Source organism: Planococcus citri, chromosome 2 (assembly GCF_950023065.1).
Source record: "Planococcus citri chromosome 2, ihPlaCitr1.1, whole genome shotgun sequence".
NCBI classification, from domain to species: Eukaryota; Metazoa; Arthropoda; class Insecta; order Hemiptera; family Pseudococcidae; genus Planococcus; species Planococcus citri.
In genome coordinates, this window is record NC_088678.1 from 57,146,428 (window position 1) to 57,162,897 (window position 16,470).

At 34.2% G+C, this 16,470-nt stretch overlaps 1 protein-coding gene across 3 annotated transcripts in view; it reads right to left on the reverse strand.

Annotated features, from left to right (window-relative positions):
* LOC135836616 (protein dead ringer homolog) overlaps positions 1-16,470 on the reverse strand; it is a 141,207-nt gene that overhangs the window by 97,566 nt on the left and 27,171 nt on the right. The window contains exon 1 of one of the 3 annotated variants that reach the window (XM_065351562.1): positions 607-1,028. The exons of the other annotated variants lie outside the window; for them this stretch is intronic. Coding sequence (XP_065207634.1) covers positions 607-636 — 30 coding nt within the window. The 5' untranslated portion in view covers positions 637-1,028. Of the gene's footprint in view, positions 1-606; positions 1,029-16,470 lie in introns of those variants that run through there. 3 annotated transcript variants of the gene reach the window in all.

A 16,470-nucleotide genomic window follows, 5' to 3' on the forward strand; every position in this document is an offset into this window, starting at 1 on the left:
TTGTTCCTCCAATGAGAAAAAAACAGAAGCAAAGAAGAGAACTTCTGAAAACTTGTCAATAAGAATGTAACAAATGAAAGAAGCGTTTCTAATTTAACTGTTACACCGTTACTAATAATATTAACGTAGCGTCGAGACGCCTTTTGTCCGCCTCGCTCTCGTGTCTCGTGTGGCTTTTCTCGACACCTCGCTAATTCTCGTAAACCTTTGATCATTCGTGGACATTTTACAAATGGACTACTCGATATTAATAAACAAAGGCCGCCGCCGCTGATGTAGTTCCCGTGATTAATGAAATACAAAATAGGTAGGCAGACAAGTGTTACCAAACAACCTCAGATGGCACTACTAATGTTTTTCCATGGTACCTACGTACAAAGGCTTTTACGTAAGTATGATTTCCATGAAAAAAGATTGACGCGGGAAATTCAGCAATTAAAAATACATCGCGGCTAAATTTATTTGATGGATATTTTTTATTAGTTTTTTTCTTTTGATTTACGAATCGCGTAATCGATTAATTGCGTCAATAAATATTATTTTTTGTTTTCAAATTCTTCATACAATATACTCGAAGTTACTTATAAATCTGTTTCGAGTACTTACCCAAACGTATCTGTGTATACTATAAACCATTCAGTGTTTCTCAAACGACGTATCGCCGGCTGTCTTATTTTCTCGCCAAGGTTTTAATAAAATCCGGCGGCGTGTACTCGAGGAACTCGTTTAAGAAAATTCCGACTTGTACTTAACGATGAAAGGCGTCAAGCTTTCGCTAAACTTTACCAATTACTCGAAGGCTGAGTCACCGACGAGTGAGCTAGCGCAGAATCGGCAACTTTTATTAAAAACTTCTCAATATCAATAACGCCTTCGACAACAATTCCATTAATTATAGTTTTCCCGCGATAAATGTCGAAAAAGGGTACGAAAGTGGGCCACATAACTCGGCGAATTATTGAAATTACAACTGTCACTTTGAAAAGCGCGCAAACACAGCGAAACATTAAACGGCGTTTTTGTTTTCTTCGCTCGTTGGCTGTATCTAACTCTACCAAGTACACACTTTATATACCGGAGAAGAGTAAAGTACCATATAAACAGTCGAACGTTCTACGTACACGCTTTTTCCCTTCGCTATCCCTCCGGCCTTCTCATACTGACTCTCGTTTCACTGTACTTTTTACACGAGCGGTAAAGCATCATTAATTATCCGCCGTTTTGCATTCCTAAATAGTATTTCTCTACATAGTCTGTGATCGTTTCCTCGACTTCGTTTATATATACTACAATATTCAAAATTACCCGGCGTCTTAGTTCATTTATAATGTTTACCCCGCTCTATCGACGTACCTACTCTGCATACAGAAATGAACCCAAAAACACGAATAGTATCGGAGCAATGGTACCGGAAGATGTTTTGGCGAATTTTGCCACCCTCATCATCTCGTTAAGACCATACCATGAACCAACACCTTATCATCGTGAGATAAGACTTCTTCGTAATAGATAACGTTTTTAAAATTTTGATGCTATTTTTTCCAAATTTTCAACCTAGAAAGATATAACAGGCTTATAGCTAGAACAAATAAAAAGGAAACGATTGATGGGTCGTCTTTTGTGTGTTATTGTATCCTTCTTCTCTTCTTCCCGTCGCGCGTTGCAAATTAGTATGATTTCTATTCGCCACAGTAGTCTTATATGTAGTATGAGGCTTAAAGATACATTAAATGTATAGGACTCGCAGCCGTCGTCTTCTTTATAGACTGTGAGACGTCCGTTATCGAGTGATATTTCCGTGAAGTGAATTATCGCTGTGTGTTCCAAGTTTCGAACCTATATGTTTAGTCAAACCATTGTCTTATGAGTTTCCTTAAAGTCATTTTCTATCGTACCTATTACTTAACGCGTATTATAAGGATGACTTCGGACACAAGTTTACAATTGAAAAATTTGGGTTCATAAAGATAATACTTTTTGCCTTATATAAAAATTAAGCAACTGATTCACCTAACTTACCCATAAGGTACTGTAAGAGAAGGTAAAATCAGTGGCCGCCATGTTGTTTACCCGATTACTCAGTTTTTGGCGAAAATTTATAGAAAATCATAGCTTATCTATCAAAAGTTCAGTTGTACCTAGGTGAACAATGTCAGGTAACAAACATGACGGGCCACTGATTTTACCCCACCCCCTTTTAGTACTCGTACCCTAATTACCCTGTTGGAACTTTTAAAGATCTAAATAGAACCATTGAAACGTGATTCGTCAACTTGCTCATTATCATTAATACAATTTGAATTTATCAAGATCAGACGACAGTCGTCAATATGTTTCTTTGTGTATTGGAGCCATTTTGGTGGATTATTATGATCTAGTTTTTTTTTCTTCGAATTAAAATGTCCTGTGGTGTATGTATAGACAGAAGTTAGGCGCCTGAAGAATAAGAAATGTGCGCACCATTCAATATTCTTTCAGTGATTTCTCTTCAGAAGGTGTTTACCGTTTAGTTAGTTGCAACTCAAACGAGTACCAAGCTCCTAAGGCATATAGAAAAAAGTTTCCCAATCGCACATTTCAAAATCTTAAGGCTTTTTTTAAATTAAAAAAATTGTGATCTAAAAAATACACATTCTTTACTCATGTTGACAGAGGCCATACCCTAAAAAATGTGTTAGTAGTTTGAATAGGTAGGTACTTATTGTTTAGAAAGAAAACTCTCAAAATTTGACCCAAAAATTACTTTTTTTCACTCATGTCGAAAGTTATGCCCAAAACCCATTGATAGACGAAATACTATTTCTAGAAAGAAGATTTTTAGAATTGTAGCTGACTAATCATCTTGGCTTTTTAGGACATTGTTTTGAAAAAAAATTGTACTTCAAAAATACTATTTTACCAATGATCTCAAAATTGAGCCCTTGAATGTGATTGAATTTAAATCACATAAAAAATGAGTTTTCCAGAATGATAACTGGTGATTTAATTTTCTTTACCAAATCATGGAGTTTTTATAAACTCGTATAGTTATTTTGGAGAATTTAAATCCTCAAGTAAGAGAAAAGACCCTTAATTTTTTGTTTGATCAGCTGAAAATTTTTTGGGTTCTGCTTTATAGGTCTTCAAATTGAACTTTGAAGTAGGTCTTCTTCTACTTCTTCTTTGGAAAATTAGAGGAAGCCCAAAAAAAAGTTGGGGAGGACCTCAAACGATTATGAGAGAAATTTTGAGTTCGTAATTTGAATCATCACTTTTCTTGGGGTTTCTAAGTTTGAAATTGATAACAATGCTCAAAAAGAATGTTTTTCAATTTGATTTTAAATTTTTGATACAAGTCTTTTGAGCCTTACGCCTTACATAAGTATATTTAAATCAAAGTTCGTAGCAAAAAATAAAATTCCAATGAAGCTCAAATTTTGGTAAATTTTTAATTTTTTAATGCATTTAAAACACGTGAAAATTCACAAGCTTAAAATCATCTTCAAAACATTCCTACCACCCCCCCCCCCCAAAAAAAAAACTGAGAATTTTTGTTTGGTTTAAATGATGGTTATATAGATTCATTATCATCAAAAGATGTTTATTAAAAAAAAATTGAAAATTTTGTTCAAGTCAATTTTAAAATTTGAAATACCGATAAAAAAAGTGATATGGTTCAAGTCGAGATATAAAATTTTTCTCGCAGTCTGTTATGATCCCCTTTAACTCCTTCGAATCACTGCCCCAATTTTCCAAAAAAAATCATCAAACGAGCCATCCTGGATCCTGATCATCATCCTTTTATAAAAAATGAGCAAGATTTATAATTTACCTAGTCAGTTTTTCTACAGGTGATTCTGTTTTTGAGATTTTTCAAACAAAAATTACTGGACTTTTCTGACGAAAATTCTGTAAAATTCAACTCATCATGTAAGATTCACGATTCTTCAGTCTCAATTCATTCATACAATGTAAACTCATGACGTTGCTGTTGCTGCTGAAGCTGATTATACAGTATACACAGTCTTTTATTGCGATTCCAGGATTTTGAGAAAAAGTCTACATTTGTTATTCTTTTTACTTGATTCCATTTTTTAGAAGTTGTAGGCTAAATACATTCACAAGTACTTAGACACGTCCAATTAATTGTATCTATTGATCCATTTCCATTTTGTTAGAAATAGTTTTTGTCGTGAGTAACTATCAATAATAAATTTTGTAGCGATCGATTAAAATTCGATAAAAAATGAATGAATGTCTAAATAAAGCTAGGAGGTATCTATAGATGCATTAAACAAAAGTATAATGACAACAATCTATAGGGTATCAAAAAATCACGAAATTGATTAGGCACGTTTAAAAATTTTAAAAATGCCTAACCCTACACAAACTAGGCAAAATAATACCTACCTACTTGAGTACCTACCTATTTCTATTTTTGTCTCGTTTGCGCACAAAATCTCGTTGATTTTTTCTCACCCAACATGCCAATAATTCAACATTTTTTTTGCTCTCTCGAAGTCTATTAGTGTCTACTTTCTGCACAATTGATACATTGAAAATACCTTTTAAAGGCGAATTCGTTCGAAATAAAAAGAATACTCGTTTTATCAAGAAAAAAAACTCGGACAATTTCTAATTCCGAGAATTTCATTCTTATATAAAACGAGAGGCCCACCGTCCATCCATCAAAAAATCGTACAAGACTTTACAAATCCAAAACAAAAGTACGAGGTAGATTCCGCTATTGAAACAGAAAAGAACACTCTGATCTATCATTTGGAGTGTTGTGTCTGCAGTAGAAAAAAAAAGTCGTGTCTCTATTGAATTGCTGGACCAAATCTGCGAAAAACCCCATTCATTACACAATTGATGTATACACAATAAAAGAACTGCTTTTCTATTTAGACACGAGCCAAAATGATGCAAATACGCACAAATCCTGCACCTTGTGCCATGATGGAGACGGAGTGAATTTTGTAGAGCATCAAATGAAAGTAAACCTTGACCTTATAGTATAGGTAGCAGACTTCTAAGCACACAGGTTCTTCCTTCCTGGGGTAGATATTGCACGAATCCACAGACAATAGAAACAAAAATAAAGAAGAAAAACTTTTCAAAGCTGAATAATTTCTAAGAAACCGCCTAATTTTCTAGTATTTGTTCGCATCATTAACTTGATCGTTAAATTTTGGCATCAACAGTATCATAATTTAAGATTTCATCGGTGATAATCCAACTCGTGTTTGAACTCATCGATGGTTACGTTGGTTTCGCTTCGTGCATCGCATCGCATTAAACTCTTTTAAATTAAATTCGAGCACAGATGCGTATTTTTAAAACTCGAAGTAAAATTTGGGAAAAAATTCGTCGTTATTTGGCGACATGAACATGGATCGGTAAGAGGATGAATGGCGAATTAACTAAGCAGTATAAGCTTTAATTATTAAAAACAACCACGACGAAATAACGAAAGACTCGGATACGTCGAGAGAGATGCATTCATTTGTTATTTTGTCGCTTTATATTTTCGTTAGATATTGTTACAAAAAACATGGTGAATCTAACAAAACAACAAAAGTTGGCCAAATACTACGTTCGAATGAAAATTAAAATAACACGGTTCACAGGTACATAACATAAGTACGAGTATATCGTCGTAATTGCGTTGAATAAAAACTCTTTTGGTTTTCGTTGTCGTCGTATATCTTTGCTGTAGTTTGTTAAAGGGACAAGAAAAATCGCGAGCGAGCGACACACGTTTGTATTCATGTCGTGAAGTAATAAATCAAAACTGACACATTTGAATAATAGCTTACTATTGTGGTGTATGATACCTACAAATTTTGTAAAAATGGATTTTTGATCGTCAAATGTGTTATTATTATCTACCTATGTACGTACATAATATTTGTGATCTGGGCGTTTCCAACCTATAAAAATTCAACGTTTTCAAAATCAGCCTTCCAATATGAGATAAATGATTGAAATTCTAATTGAAAAATGAAACCAACACATCACGACGAAAAACAGATCAGAAAAATATAATCTTCATATAATTAAAATCATAATTGTTTCAAAGGGTCGGGGTTCACCACCCCCTCCCCCGTCCCAATTTCCATCACTTCTTAAAAAACTCCTCGTGATTCACTTTAGGATCAAGAGCAGTACGCAGTGATTTTCGAAAGTAGATGCATACCTTTCATCGTACCTTTGTACCTACCTAATTTACCAAAAATTCGTCATATTAGAGACTCCAGAATTGCTCAAAAGAATTTCTTTGGATCGATTTAGAAAGAACATTGTGATTACATTAGGAGCATGCGTGTTAAATTTCAGCTTCTAGTTCAATTGTAAGTATAAGATTTCTATCCTTTTATCTTGAGTGCACACCTGCACACTGCACATTCGATTTCTGAAGATTTCTCAAAATTCAAAAAAAAAAGAATCAAAGACTTTGAATTTCAGCTGATTAGGTCAATATTTTTGCACAGTGTTTTTTCGAGATGTAATTCAGATACCTCTCTTGTTTTAGGTTAAAAAAAAAAAAATAGAACTTCGCAAAAAACAATATTTGCTTTGTTTTTCAAGATATTTTTTTTCTGATCCAAGATATTCAAATCCAAAAGTCTAATTTGAAGAGAATATGAGGTTATATATTCTTTAAGTAATTTGAATGATTGTACTAGTATTTCAATTCAGAAATTAATGATAGATTCTTAAATGAATCATGAACAATCGACTCACTTGATATCACGTTGTCTTTAGTTCTAAGTATGGCAAAAATTTGTACTCACCTGAAACAAAAAAGCAAAATACACAGTCGGTTAGAAGAATTGACAACAATAAATTTAAAAGAAAATAGAATGCCATATAGGTATACTTCAAGGTAGGTACATGAATAAAATCTTCAATTTCCATTTATTTGATTCTCAATTTATCTCTTGTAAGTATTAGAGAAAATGCAACCATTTTTCTAAAAAATTTCGTATTTTTAGTTATTTTTTCGGAGGCTTATCAACATCTAACATGATATGGGTGTTAGGCATCTTCAATGCTCACTCCCTCACCAAAAAAAAGTACTTGAACTGGTTTTCATTTCACTTATTTGCTTAAAAATTTTGAATTCTGAAATGATTTTCTATACTGACACGAATTCCAGTTTTTAAGCTTTTTTCGTGAAGAACTGAAGAGGAGAGCAATTTTAGTGTTTATTTCTGAAATTTGATTTTGAGTTTCTTGAACCATAAGTCACCAAAGTCCATCACTCAATAAAAGGTAAAAATCCTTCGAAAGAAAATTCGATCAACAAACAGAGGTTTTCTTTCTTTTTTTTTCATCAGTAGATAAATACGAGTACGAGTAAGTACTTATATGCGAAGATAGCACGTGTTTTTTCGCTACACGAATGTTGCTTTTGGCCTCAAACCAATTGGTTGTTTCCTTTTGGTGTTGTATGCCTATTTCCTACCTATGCATATACATTACCTATAGTCATACTTATACAGTTTCGCGCACACAGGGTGAAATGGTAAATAATAGTTACAAAACGCGATGGTGGATCAAACAAATTCTACTAAATGGCTCGTATCGCGTGTTTTTATTCATCTATAAATGCAACCACATTACGACGAAAAACTCGGGCGACATTCGTGAACAATAAATAAAATAATAAAATTATAATCGTCTAGAGCGGCACAACACAACTACACAGTCGTACTAGAAATTAATAACGTAATATTCAACGGCTTAATTATTCCCTATAGTCGTAAATCAAAAGCCCCTAAAAGTCTTCAAGTCAAGGTCTCCACATCTGACATTATTATTTCTTTTTCTTTCGCCATACCATACGGCGTTTAGAACAATTTAATTTTCGCGTTAAATGTAAATCATTTTACAATATTTTAACGAGAATATCATATATGTAAAAGAGCGGTAATGGTGCTAAAAAAATCAACCCATTTTAGCACGTGAAGATATACTTATTAAGTTATATAGGCTATGTAGGCTTAATTATCTCTGCATTACCGGAAATCATCGTTATGTATGAATGCAAACCATCGACAAAAAAAATACTCATCTTTGTATGTACTTTCATTAAAAGTACATTAGTTTTTTTCTCTCGAGAATTGGCTTTTAATCAAGAAAGTGAAGAAAATTCCTCTACAACGATGGTATAGCTATAACGGCGGCGTGTTTATTTTTTTGTTACACTTTGTAAAATTTAATTTCTTTCGATGTTTTGACAATTAATTAATTTTAATCTGATTTTTATGGCTTTTCGTGTTGCTATTTGTCTTTTTAAACATTTGTCTTTCTTTGCGTTAATTTGTTTCCTAACGAGCGACATTTTCACTTTACGAAAAATATTTCTTCATTCAGCGAAAAAAGATTTTTAGCGAGATTTAACTTCGCGAAAATCACTCTTTCTTATATCTACTCTTTGAGGTGATTTTCAAAGAGTGGTGTATTTTTTTTTTTTTTTTTTTTTAAATAAAATGTATACCCAATGTTGATTTTGAATTTTTGAAATTGGCAAACAAAATTTAGGGGTGGATCGAGAAAAAAAATGTTGCAGGATTTTGACCATAGTCAGTAGAAACCTTTATTTTGAGTTGAAGTAGTATTCAGAAAAAATTTTACCTCCTGAGGTGCCCTTGGACGAGAGGTATGGGTTTTCAAAGAGTATGGTTTTCGGAATGATCTATTCTATAGTAGTAGATATGTATTGAAGAAGAAATCATAAGATCGGATCTTTTAACCCTTGTGATTTTGATTTTTTTTTTTTTGAAAATGTTGCTGAGAAAATGTTTTATTTCAATTCGAGATGATAAGAGAATAGAAATAAAAATATAGTTAGCAGCTGTTGGACAAAGCTCATTAAAATGAAACATGAATTTTAGATCGAAAATTCAAGACATCTAGAAGAATAAAAAAAAGAAGGGATGTAAGCTTCAAATTTGGCATGCCTTGCACGATACAATTCGACACTAAAATCGCAGATCTATACATCACGTGCATTATTGCAATGCTTTTACCATCGGGCTATTTTCAGGAATCAGGATGCAAGAAAAATAGCGAATCTATACCTACTGGTACGAGAATTATCACAATTTGCTGATAAGAAACCGTACACTGCAGAGTAGCTTATCAATGGGAAATTTCATTTAATGAGTCAATTTCTTATTGGTTATCTATCATTTGAAAATAGGCAATGTGTTGAACGAATATCGTAGTCCTAATGTATACTCTTATAATAGCTGTCGATGAAACGATTAATCCGAAATGATAAAAGAAACAAATGATGGATCGAATTGCTACAGATTAGATTCATAATACGAGTATCTACATGTATATTTGAGAGGCTTATCTAATGATTAATTAATCTCGTTAATTAAATGAGGCGATTAATTGGAATAGTTTGATGTTCGGTGTTCGGTGTCAATGGTCAAAATTTTCAATCAATTGATAAACCATGGTATCGGAGTTGTGATTAATTACTTTTTGTATTAACTTCTGCAATATAAATTCTGTTTTTCTTTCAAGTAGGTAGGTTATTCTTGTACAAGTTTTGCTCTTTTATGTACCTAGTTTGATATATTGATGTGTAGGTTAGATCTAACCTATTTTTTGTTAGATGTTAGGTCCAACTTCACTTTTCAATAATTTTATCTGCATTAATGATGTTTTTTTTGTTCATTGGTAAAATTCACATCAAATGATACCAGGGCGAAGATCGTTCGTTCATGTTATCATATTATAATTTTTTCCCTTTTTCGTACCTGGCCTAATACATAGAAACATTCAAACATTCAAAAACGAAGTATATCATATTTAGATCTATCTATTCAATTCAATAATCCTCTTTGGATCCGAGTTCATTTCAGGAGTTCAAAGATTATTATTATTTCTACAGAAATGATCGTTTTATTGTGAATTAATTCCAAAAAGTACAGAAAATTGTCAGATTATAAGATTCTCAGATACCTAACCTAATTATATTTTTATCGATACAACAAGGAACAGAAATCCATGGTAAGTAATTAAGTATGTAGTTCCATCGCTTGAGAATTGAGCATTTTATTCATCTTTTGAGATGAGAAGATTTTTGGAATTAAGTAAATGAGATTATGATAATGTGCCCTGTGTGTTTGATAAACAAGACACGAAATAAATATGATAAGAAAAATCAAATCGTTTTGTAATGGTAAACATTCAGCTAATTATAATTCAGTAGAAGTTGATTTTTATCGCGAAAATATCTATAGAGAGAAAAGATGATACAGTATTGAATTGAATTACACGACCTTGAAAGATCACCGTCCAAATCAAGGATAAAAGCATGATGTAGGAAAAATTCTCTTTAGTGTACGATGAACCCATTGGTTGGAAGATTAGGATACTTGTGAATGTCAGAATATACACATTTATGTAGATTAGAATATGCGTGGATTTTTCTTTTTCAATATACTACTTGTGCAAGAGGCAATTAGCCCCTCCTTCGGGGAGTAAATATCGACCACTGGTGAGACTTTGTAAATGTTAGCGCCATTCGGATGATGCGACCTAGTCGAGTGTGCATGGAAGTGGTAGCCAAACAAGCGGCGACGATGAGATGGTGTATCGTGGAGGGTCACGGCTATTAAAGCTTGTTGACCTCGGGAGTAAATAAAGATAGTATAAGACACGCTAATCATTTTTACCATGATAGATAATACATTTATCTATGCATAGAGATTTGAAGGGGCATACCTACTGTAGACGAAATGGTGGGCATGGTGTTGCATATACCTACCTGATGATGATACCTGTTGCAGTCAACGTCTCTTAGTAGACGATTAATTCGCCATCAATCGACAATATATCGTCGACAGAGTGCTCATCTTCTATCGAGAACTTTCGCCATGTAAACAATTCATCTGTTGGTTGTGACAGAAGTGAATATCTGAATAAGTACATCTTACCTATAGGACATTGTAGTATAGGTAAACTGTCGAGCTGAATAAACATAAGGTGCCATATTGTTCGACTTTTACTTACTAATTTCTAATTAACGATTCGAGTTCCGCCAAAGAGATCTCACACATTTGTTCAACACAAATCAGATGAACTGAGAGACGAGTGGAAAAAAAATAACAGATAATAGAACAATTTATTTGTACGTTGTCAGTGTGAGTGTGCAGTTTACGTATACTTACTCATTCTACATAGGTAAGGTAAGGCATCGTACATCACAAGATAGAAACATATATAAAATACCGTCGTCTGCCAAAATTACAACTAAATATAAATATACTATTCGTCTTGGGAATGATTCAATATTGTATAAGCGGTATCCGAACGTAGGAAAAAAAGAACGATGGTCGTCAGGTGACAAGTCTCACCTGCCTACCTTGGACCGAATCCATTCATCCATCTTCGATTGATAAAAAAGTTACAAAGTGAAAAAAAGAAAAATATTAATTCATAAGCTAATATAACCAAGGAGGATGTGGCGCGCGCGTTTCGAATTCGCGACTTTTTTAATTCCGCCCTACCTTGTTACCTTTTCATTTATCTACCTATGGATGAGGCGGAGGAACTCGCTTAAGAGAGAAAAAAACACATCACTTCTCGAGTATATTTCTATTAATACGCCCTTTTAATATTTCAAACCGTTTATTGGGCTTGCTCCAAAAAGCTGGTTAAAATGTTTTTCGATTTCATTGATATAAAGGTTGTGAAACTTTTGTTGTCGGGTTTTGCGGATACACACGGCCATGCAGCTGCGCGCCATAGTCTTATAGTCTTATAGATATATATGTCGGCGGTGCTAATGCGATTATTTTAAATTTAATTACTCGCCGAAACCGAATGTAAGTACTAAAAATGGACGAACGAGTTCGCTTTACTTATTACGTGTGCGGATTGGGATTGCGAATATAGGATTGCGCGGTCTCTATGGTAATTAGGTCGTCGTCTGTAATACGGTGCGGTGCGTGTAATAGGTTTAATTAGCGAGTAATCTTTAAATTATAAATGCTAAGAATACGATGACAAAATGCGAACTGATTTGCAGCATCAGTTGTGGGTGATGATTTGCTTTATGATGCTGGACATGTATACCTATATGCGCTGTACGAGAATGTTTGCGTGGACAAGAATAAAGGCTCGATGAATGATTCATGTGGATTGTGAAGGGTCACGGAGGAATCACCTGTAGTCCAAATGTAGAAGTAGATATTTGATTTTTTCAACCAACCTGATCATTTTTTGTTTCAGAAAAACGAGTTTCCTTAATGGTTCTAGTTGGTAATTGAATGAGATCCTTCAAGTATATGTGATATACTCTAAACTCAAATATTAAGATTTCCACTGATTAATTGGTCATTGAAGGTGGATTTTTGTGAATTCTTTAACAAAATGGTCAAAATACAATGATTGATAAATTTATGGTTTTCATTCTACATATTCATCATTATTCCATAAGTGATCATAACAAAATCGGAGTGTCCACTAAAATTTGATATTCAGTATTCACAAATCGCGACTTTTCGCGACTTTTTTTTATTACCGTTTATTACTGCAACTACTGCAACTGAACAACATACAATGTTACCATTGAATAATAATAAGATGAGTTTTAAAATTTAAAGTCAAGACAATTTTTAGCGAATTTTTGGTGATTTTTCATTTTGGTAAAAATCGCGACTTTTTTGGAACTTTCGCGATCTATTTTCACTGGTAGACACTCTAGAAATGACTCATCCCACAATTGAATTACTTCACTGGTTTTACTGATGAATTCTATGATTCATGTCAATGACCTAATCTTGTTCGCAAGAATTTTTCCATTTGGATTGAGCTAAAATTCAACCTGGAAGTTGAATCCTAATTTTTTAAACAATCGAAGTTGATTATTCAATTTTTAGTGAATTTTCAAAAAAATGAAAGCAAAAAGAGGAAATCTTTATAAATAAATTCATGTAATTGCAAATTTTTCATTTCTAAAGTAGATTCCCCCCCCCCGGCGTATCAATTGCAACTAATTTTGTTATTTTGAGCTGATCTACAGCTGTCCACCCAATTTGATTTTTTCCCTGCAAATTGAGAGAACGCTGCAATAGACATGATAGCTCGAATAGGCGATTCTCCTGTTTTAATCGACTCAAAATGTCAAAATTACAATATCATTAAATTTTGGAGCAGCTGAAGTTTACTGCAAGTGCTTGTGCTTCCTGAAATATTTCCAGTTCGCTGAAAGAAAGCCAACTTTTGTTGGTAACTTTGGATCAGCTCGAAAGTGGTAGCAATTCATTTTGAGTCCCGGGACAAGAGATGAATTAAACTTTGAAAATGAACAAGTTTTTGAATATTAATTTCAAGAGTTAAGTAAATAGGACTAGGTAATAGGTACACTGTTTGTGAAAAATTGCCTCGATAGTAAAAATTTTAAACGTTGTATGTACTTATCAGTGAATTGAAAAATAATCATGAGTTTTTTTCTCGAGAATTTATTGAAGTTTTTGGCAGCAATATTTTGAAATCATCATTATTTTATTTAAAAATATTAAATGATGATTTATCAAGTGCATGATAGTGATTGGAACTCCACAAGGGTCACATTGTCCTAGTTGCTTGTTTTTGAAAAGTGCAGAATGAGTGTAAGGAGTATGCCCAATTCATAATCTGGATAGCACTACTTCTTCTCTCCTACTTTTCCTGTATGATGTGCTTTTTGTATTAAACAAAGCTTCATTTGCTGCACTTGATATTTTATGGCATTTGTGTCATTATGATCTACGTGTGCAAATCTATACAATGACAGCCAATGGAGCAATAAGGAGTATACTTTTCTTTGAGTGGAGAGTAAAACATTTTGTAGAAATTAGGATATATGATTTGGAGAATTTTCAACTTTCAGGTACCACTTTAGCATAAGCTGATCTGAGTGATCTCTTCTCTGCGATAGACGGAGTATTCCAGTCTCTTCAAATAGCTTGGTTATTGGACTGTACAAAAAGCTCCTGAGAAGAGTTAACCCTATTGACAAAATTATGCCGAAAAGCATGCATAACAGTGTGTGATTTTGGACTGGTGTAAAAGCGTGCATTATCGCGTTAAAAATGTACATTTTCACATGCTAAACAGAAGCAATCTAGCAACCAAGTACCATATTTTCTAAAATGCACCAGTGAGTAATAATTTTTCTAAGTCCAAAAATTGATAACATTTATGCAAAAATAACCTCTAATCTATTAAGCTGTGAGGTGGCCTAGTGAGTTGAGCGGCCACACATCGCAAGAACCTGGGATCGATCCCCGCACGGGCCAGAAATTAAAAAAAAAAATTTTCAACTTTTTTGAAAAAATTATTTAGAATGTCTTGAAATTCACAATTAATCGATAGATAGTATTGCCAGTGAGTTTGAGCAATTTTTCTGCTAAAATTTCCGCACTTTTTGTACATACTTTTGGTTTACTTTCAAGCATACTATTCACTGGCTGAATAGCATGCGATTTTTTGAAAAAGTCCAAATTCACGAATGCGTGTGATATGCAATAAAGCATGCATTTCAGCATGTTGTACGCACAATTTTTCTCAATAGGGAAAGTGCTTGATTTTGCACTGAGTTTGGTTTTACTCTACAATACCTACATAAATATATTATGTACTTACTTATAATTTAGAGTATTAAGTCATCCTGAAAAAATTTCAGCTTCAAAGAGTTTCCACTTCCAATCTCAAGTTGGGTATCAGTTATAGACAGTGGACCTGCGGAATAAGACAACCAACTGCAGGCCGAGGGGAACTGAAATGGTAAAGAAAAATTGAGTAACGCCAATTTATCCCACTGGGTGTTCTTGGCTGCGCTGTACTTCAATCTGCAGGCAACGGGGAAAAGGGACGGTAGTGATATTTTGTGTAGTGCTAATTTCTCCCGCTGGATGCTCTTGGCTGCGATGTATTTTGCATGTATTTTCTTCAAGAATTCGACAACAGCGCAGCCAAGAGCACCCAGCGGGATAAATTGGTGTTACTCCAGGATATTTTGCCAAGATGGCTGCCAGTATGGTTGTCTTATACGCAGGTCCAGTGTCTATAGAATAGTATCAGTAAAATTTACCAAATTTTCAAACATTTTTCTCAATTTTTTTAAAATTATCAATTGAATTGAAGATGTTTGACAAATCCTACAAAATGCGCTAAAAGCTCGAAAACGAGAGAGTTGGTTGATTTTTTACAGAAATACTCGTATGTCCCCAAGAATTTTTCAATTTAAATGGTGTGAATTTGAACTAATTCTGGCAATCAGCACACCATTCAGTGTATTTCAACCCTTCCGTTATGTTTGGGTTTGAGAGGCTCGTTCTCAACTGTATCCGATGATCGTGATGCCGGATTACTGGCATTCTTTCGAGTCGGCAGAAATGATTACCTATGATAAAACAACACGACGAAAAAAATCTCTTTTTTTTCTTTCATAATAATAATCTTTCGGTAATAAAGATCGTAGGCACTATATCCGCCGCGGCGCGAGTATACGATATGATTAGCACCGATAAGGATTCGTAATACATTCGATGGCTTCAGGTATATATAGTGCCACAATCAACTTAATAATTTAGACATGTGATACTTCACTCTGGCTCGCTGCGCTCTTTCCGCATTTGCGATATAATATTCTATACTATTAGGTATACGTACGAGGTATACCTACACACTTCTAATTACAAAATATAGTCGCGAGTATATTGACGCTGACGACGCGGCCGCCTCAATCATCCTAGCGTATTTATAAAGGTTTCTAAATCGACGACGACGCGGCGACCGACTAGCGACTCGACCCCCCGACTGTGGTATAAAATGTCACTCTTCACACGTCAAATTTCCTCGTTGAAATCGCCGCGATGCTGGTGGTATAAGCTAATAAATTCCTAGCTGCGTTGATATCGTATACATGTACATATTATTAGATAGACATTTAACGTACCTATTTTCCTTCCAGTATTCTGAGCCTTTTAAATATAGGGCCTTATATGTTGTGTGTTTCAATTAAACACCAACTCACCCTCACACCCCGAGTAACTAAGTCTTTTAAAGCGATTACCACAGCTTCCGGCTTCGTGGTTATAGAAATCTGGGTTGGTTTCATCAGCAATTAATCAAACACTATCGCGATTTCGACTCGGTTTAATTGATAATCGAGTCTGTCAACAATCAATCGTAATGCGATCTCGATAACGTACGTAGGCGTTGGTGCTTATGGTACCGCTTTGGAATTCATCTTGACCACGGTCGAATGAATAAATTGCTTGTATAAAAGCCTTCGATTACTGCAATTCCATCGATCGTTATCGTTTATTAATTAGGTACCTACATATATTGGTGTTGGTGTTGAAAAAAAAAGAATCGTTACGTCGATGTTGTCGCGCAAGTCTGACCTTTTGGAGCAACGAGTTCGTCGCGTTAGGGTTGTACAAAACGTCTCGGATCAATTTCACTGTATCT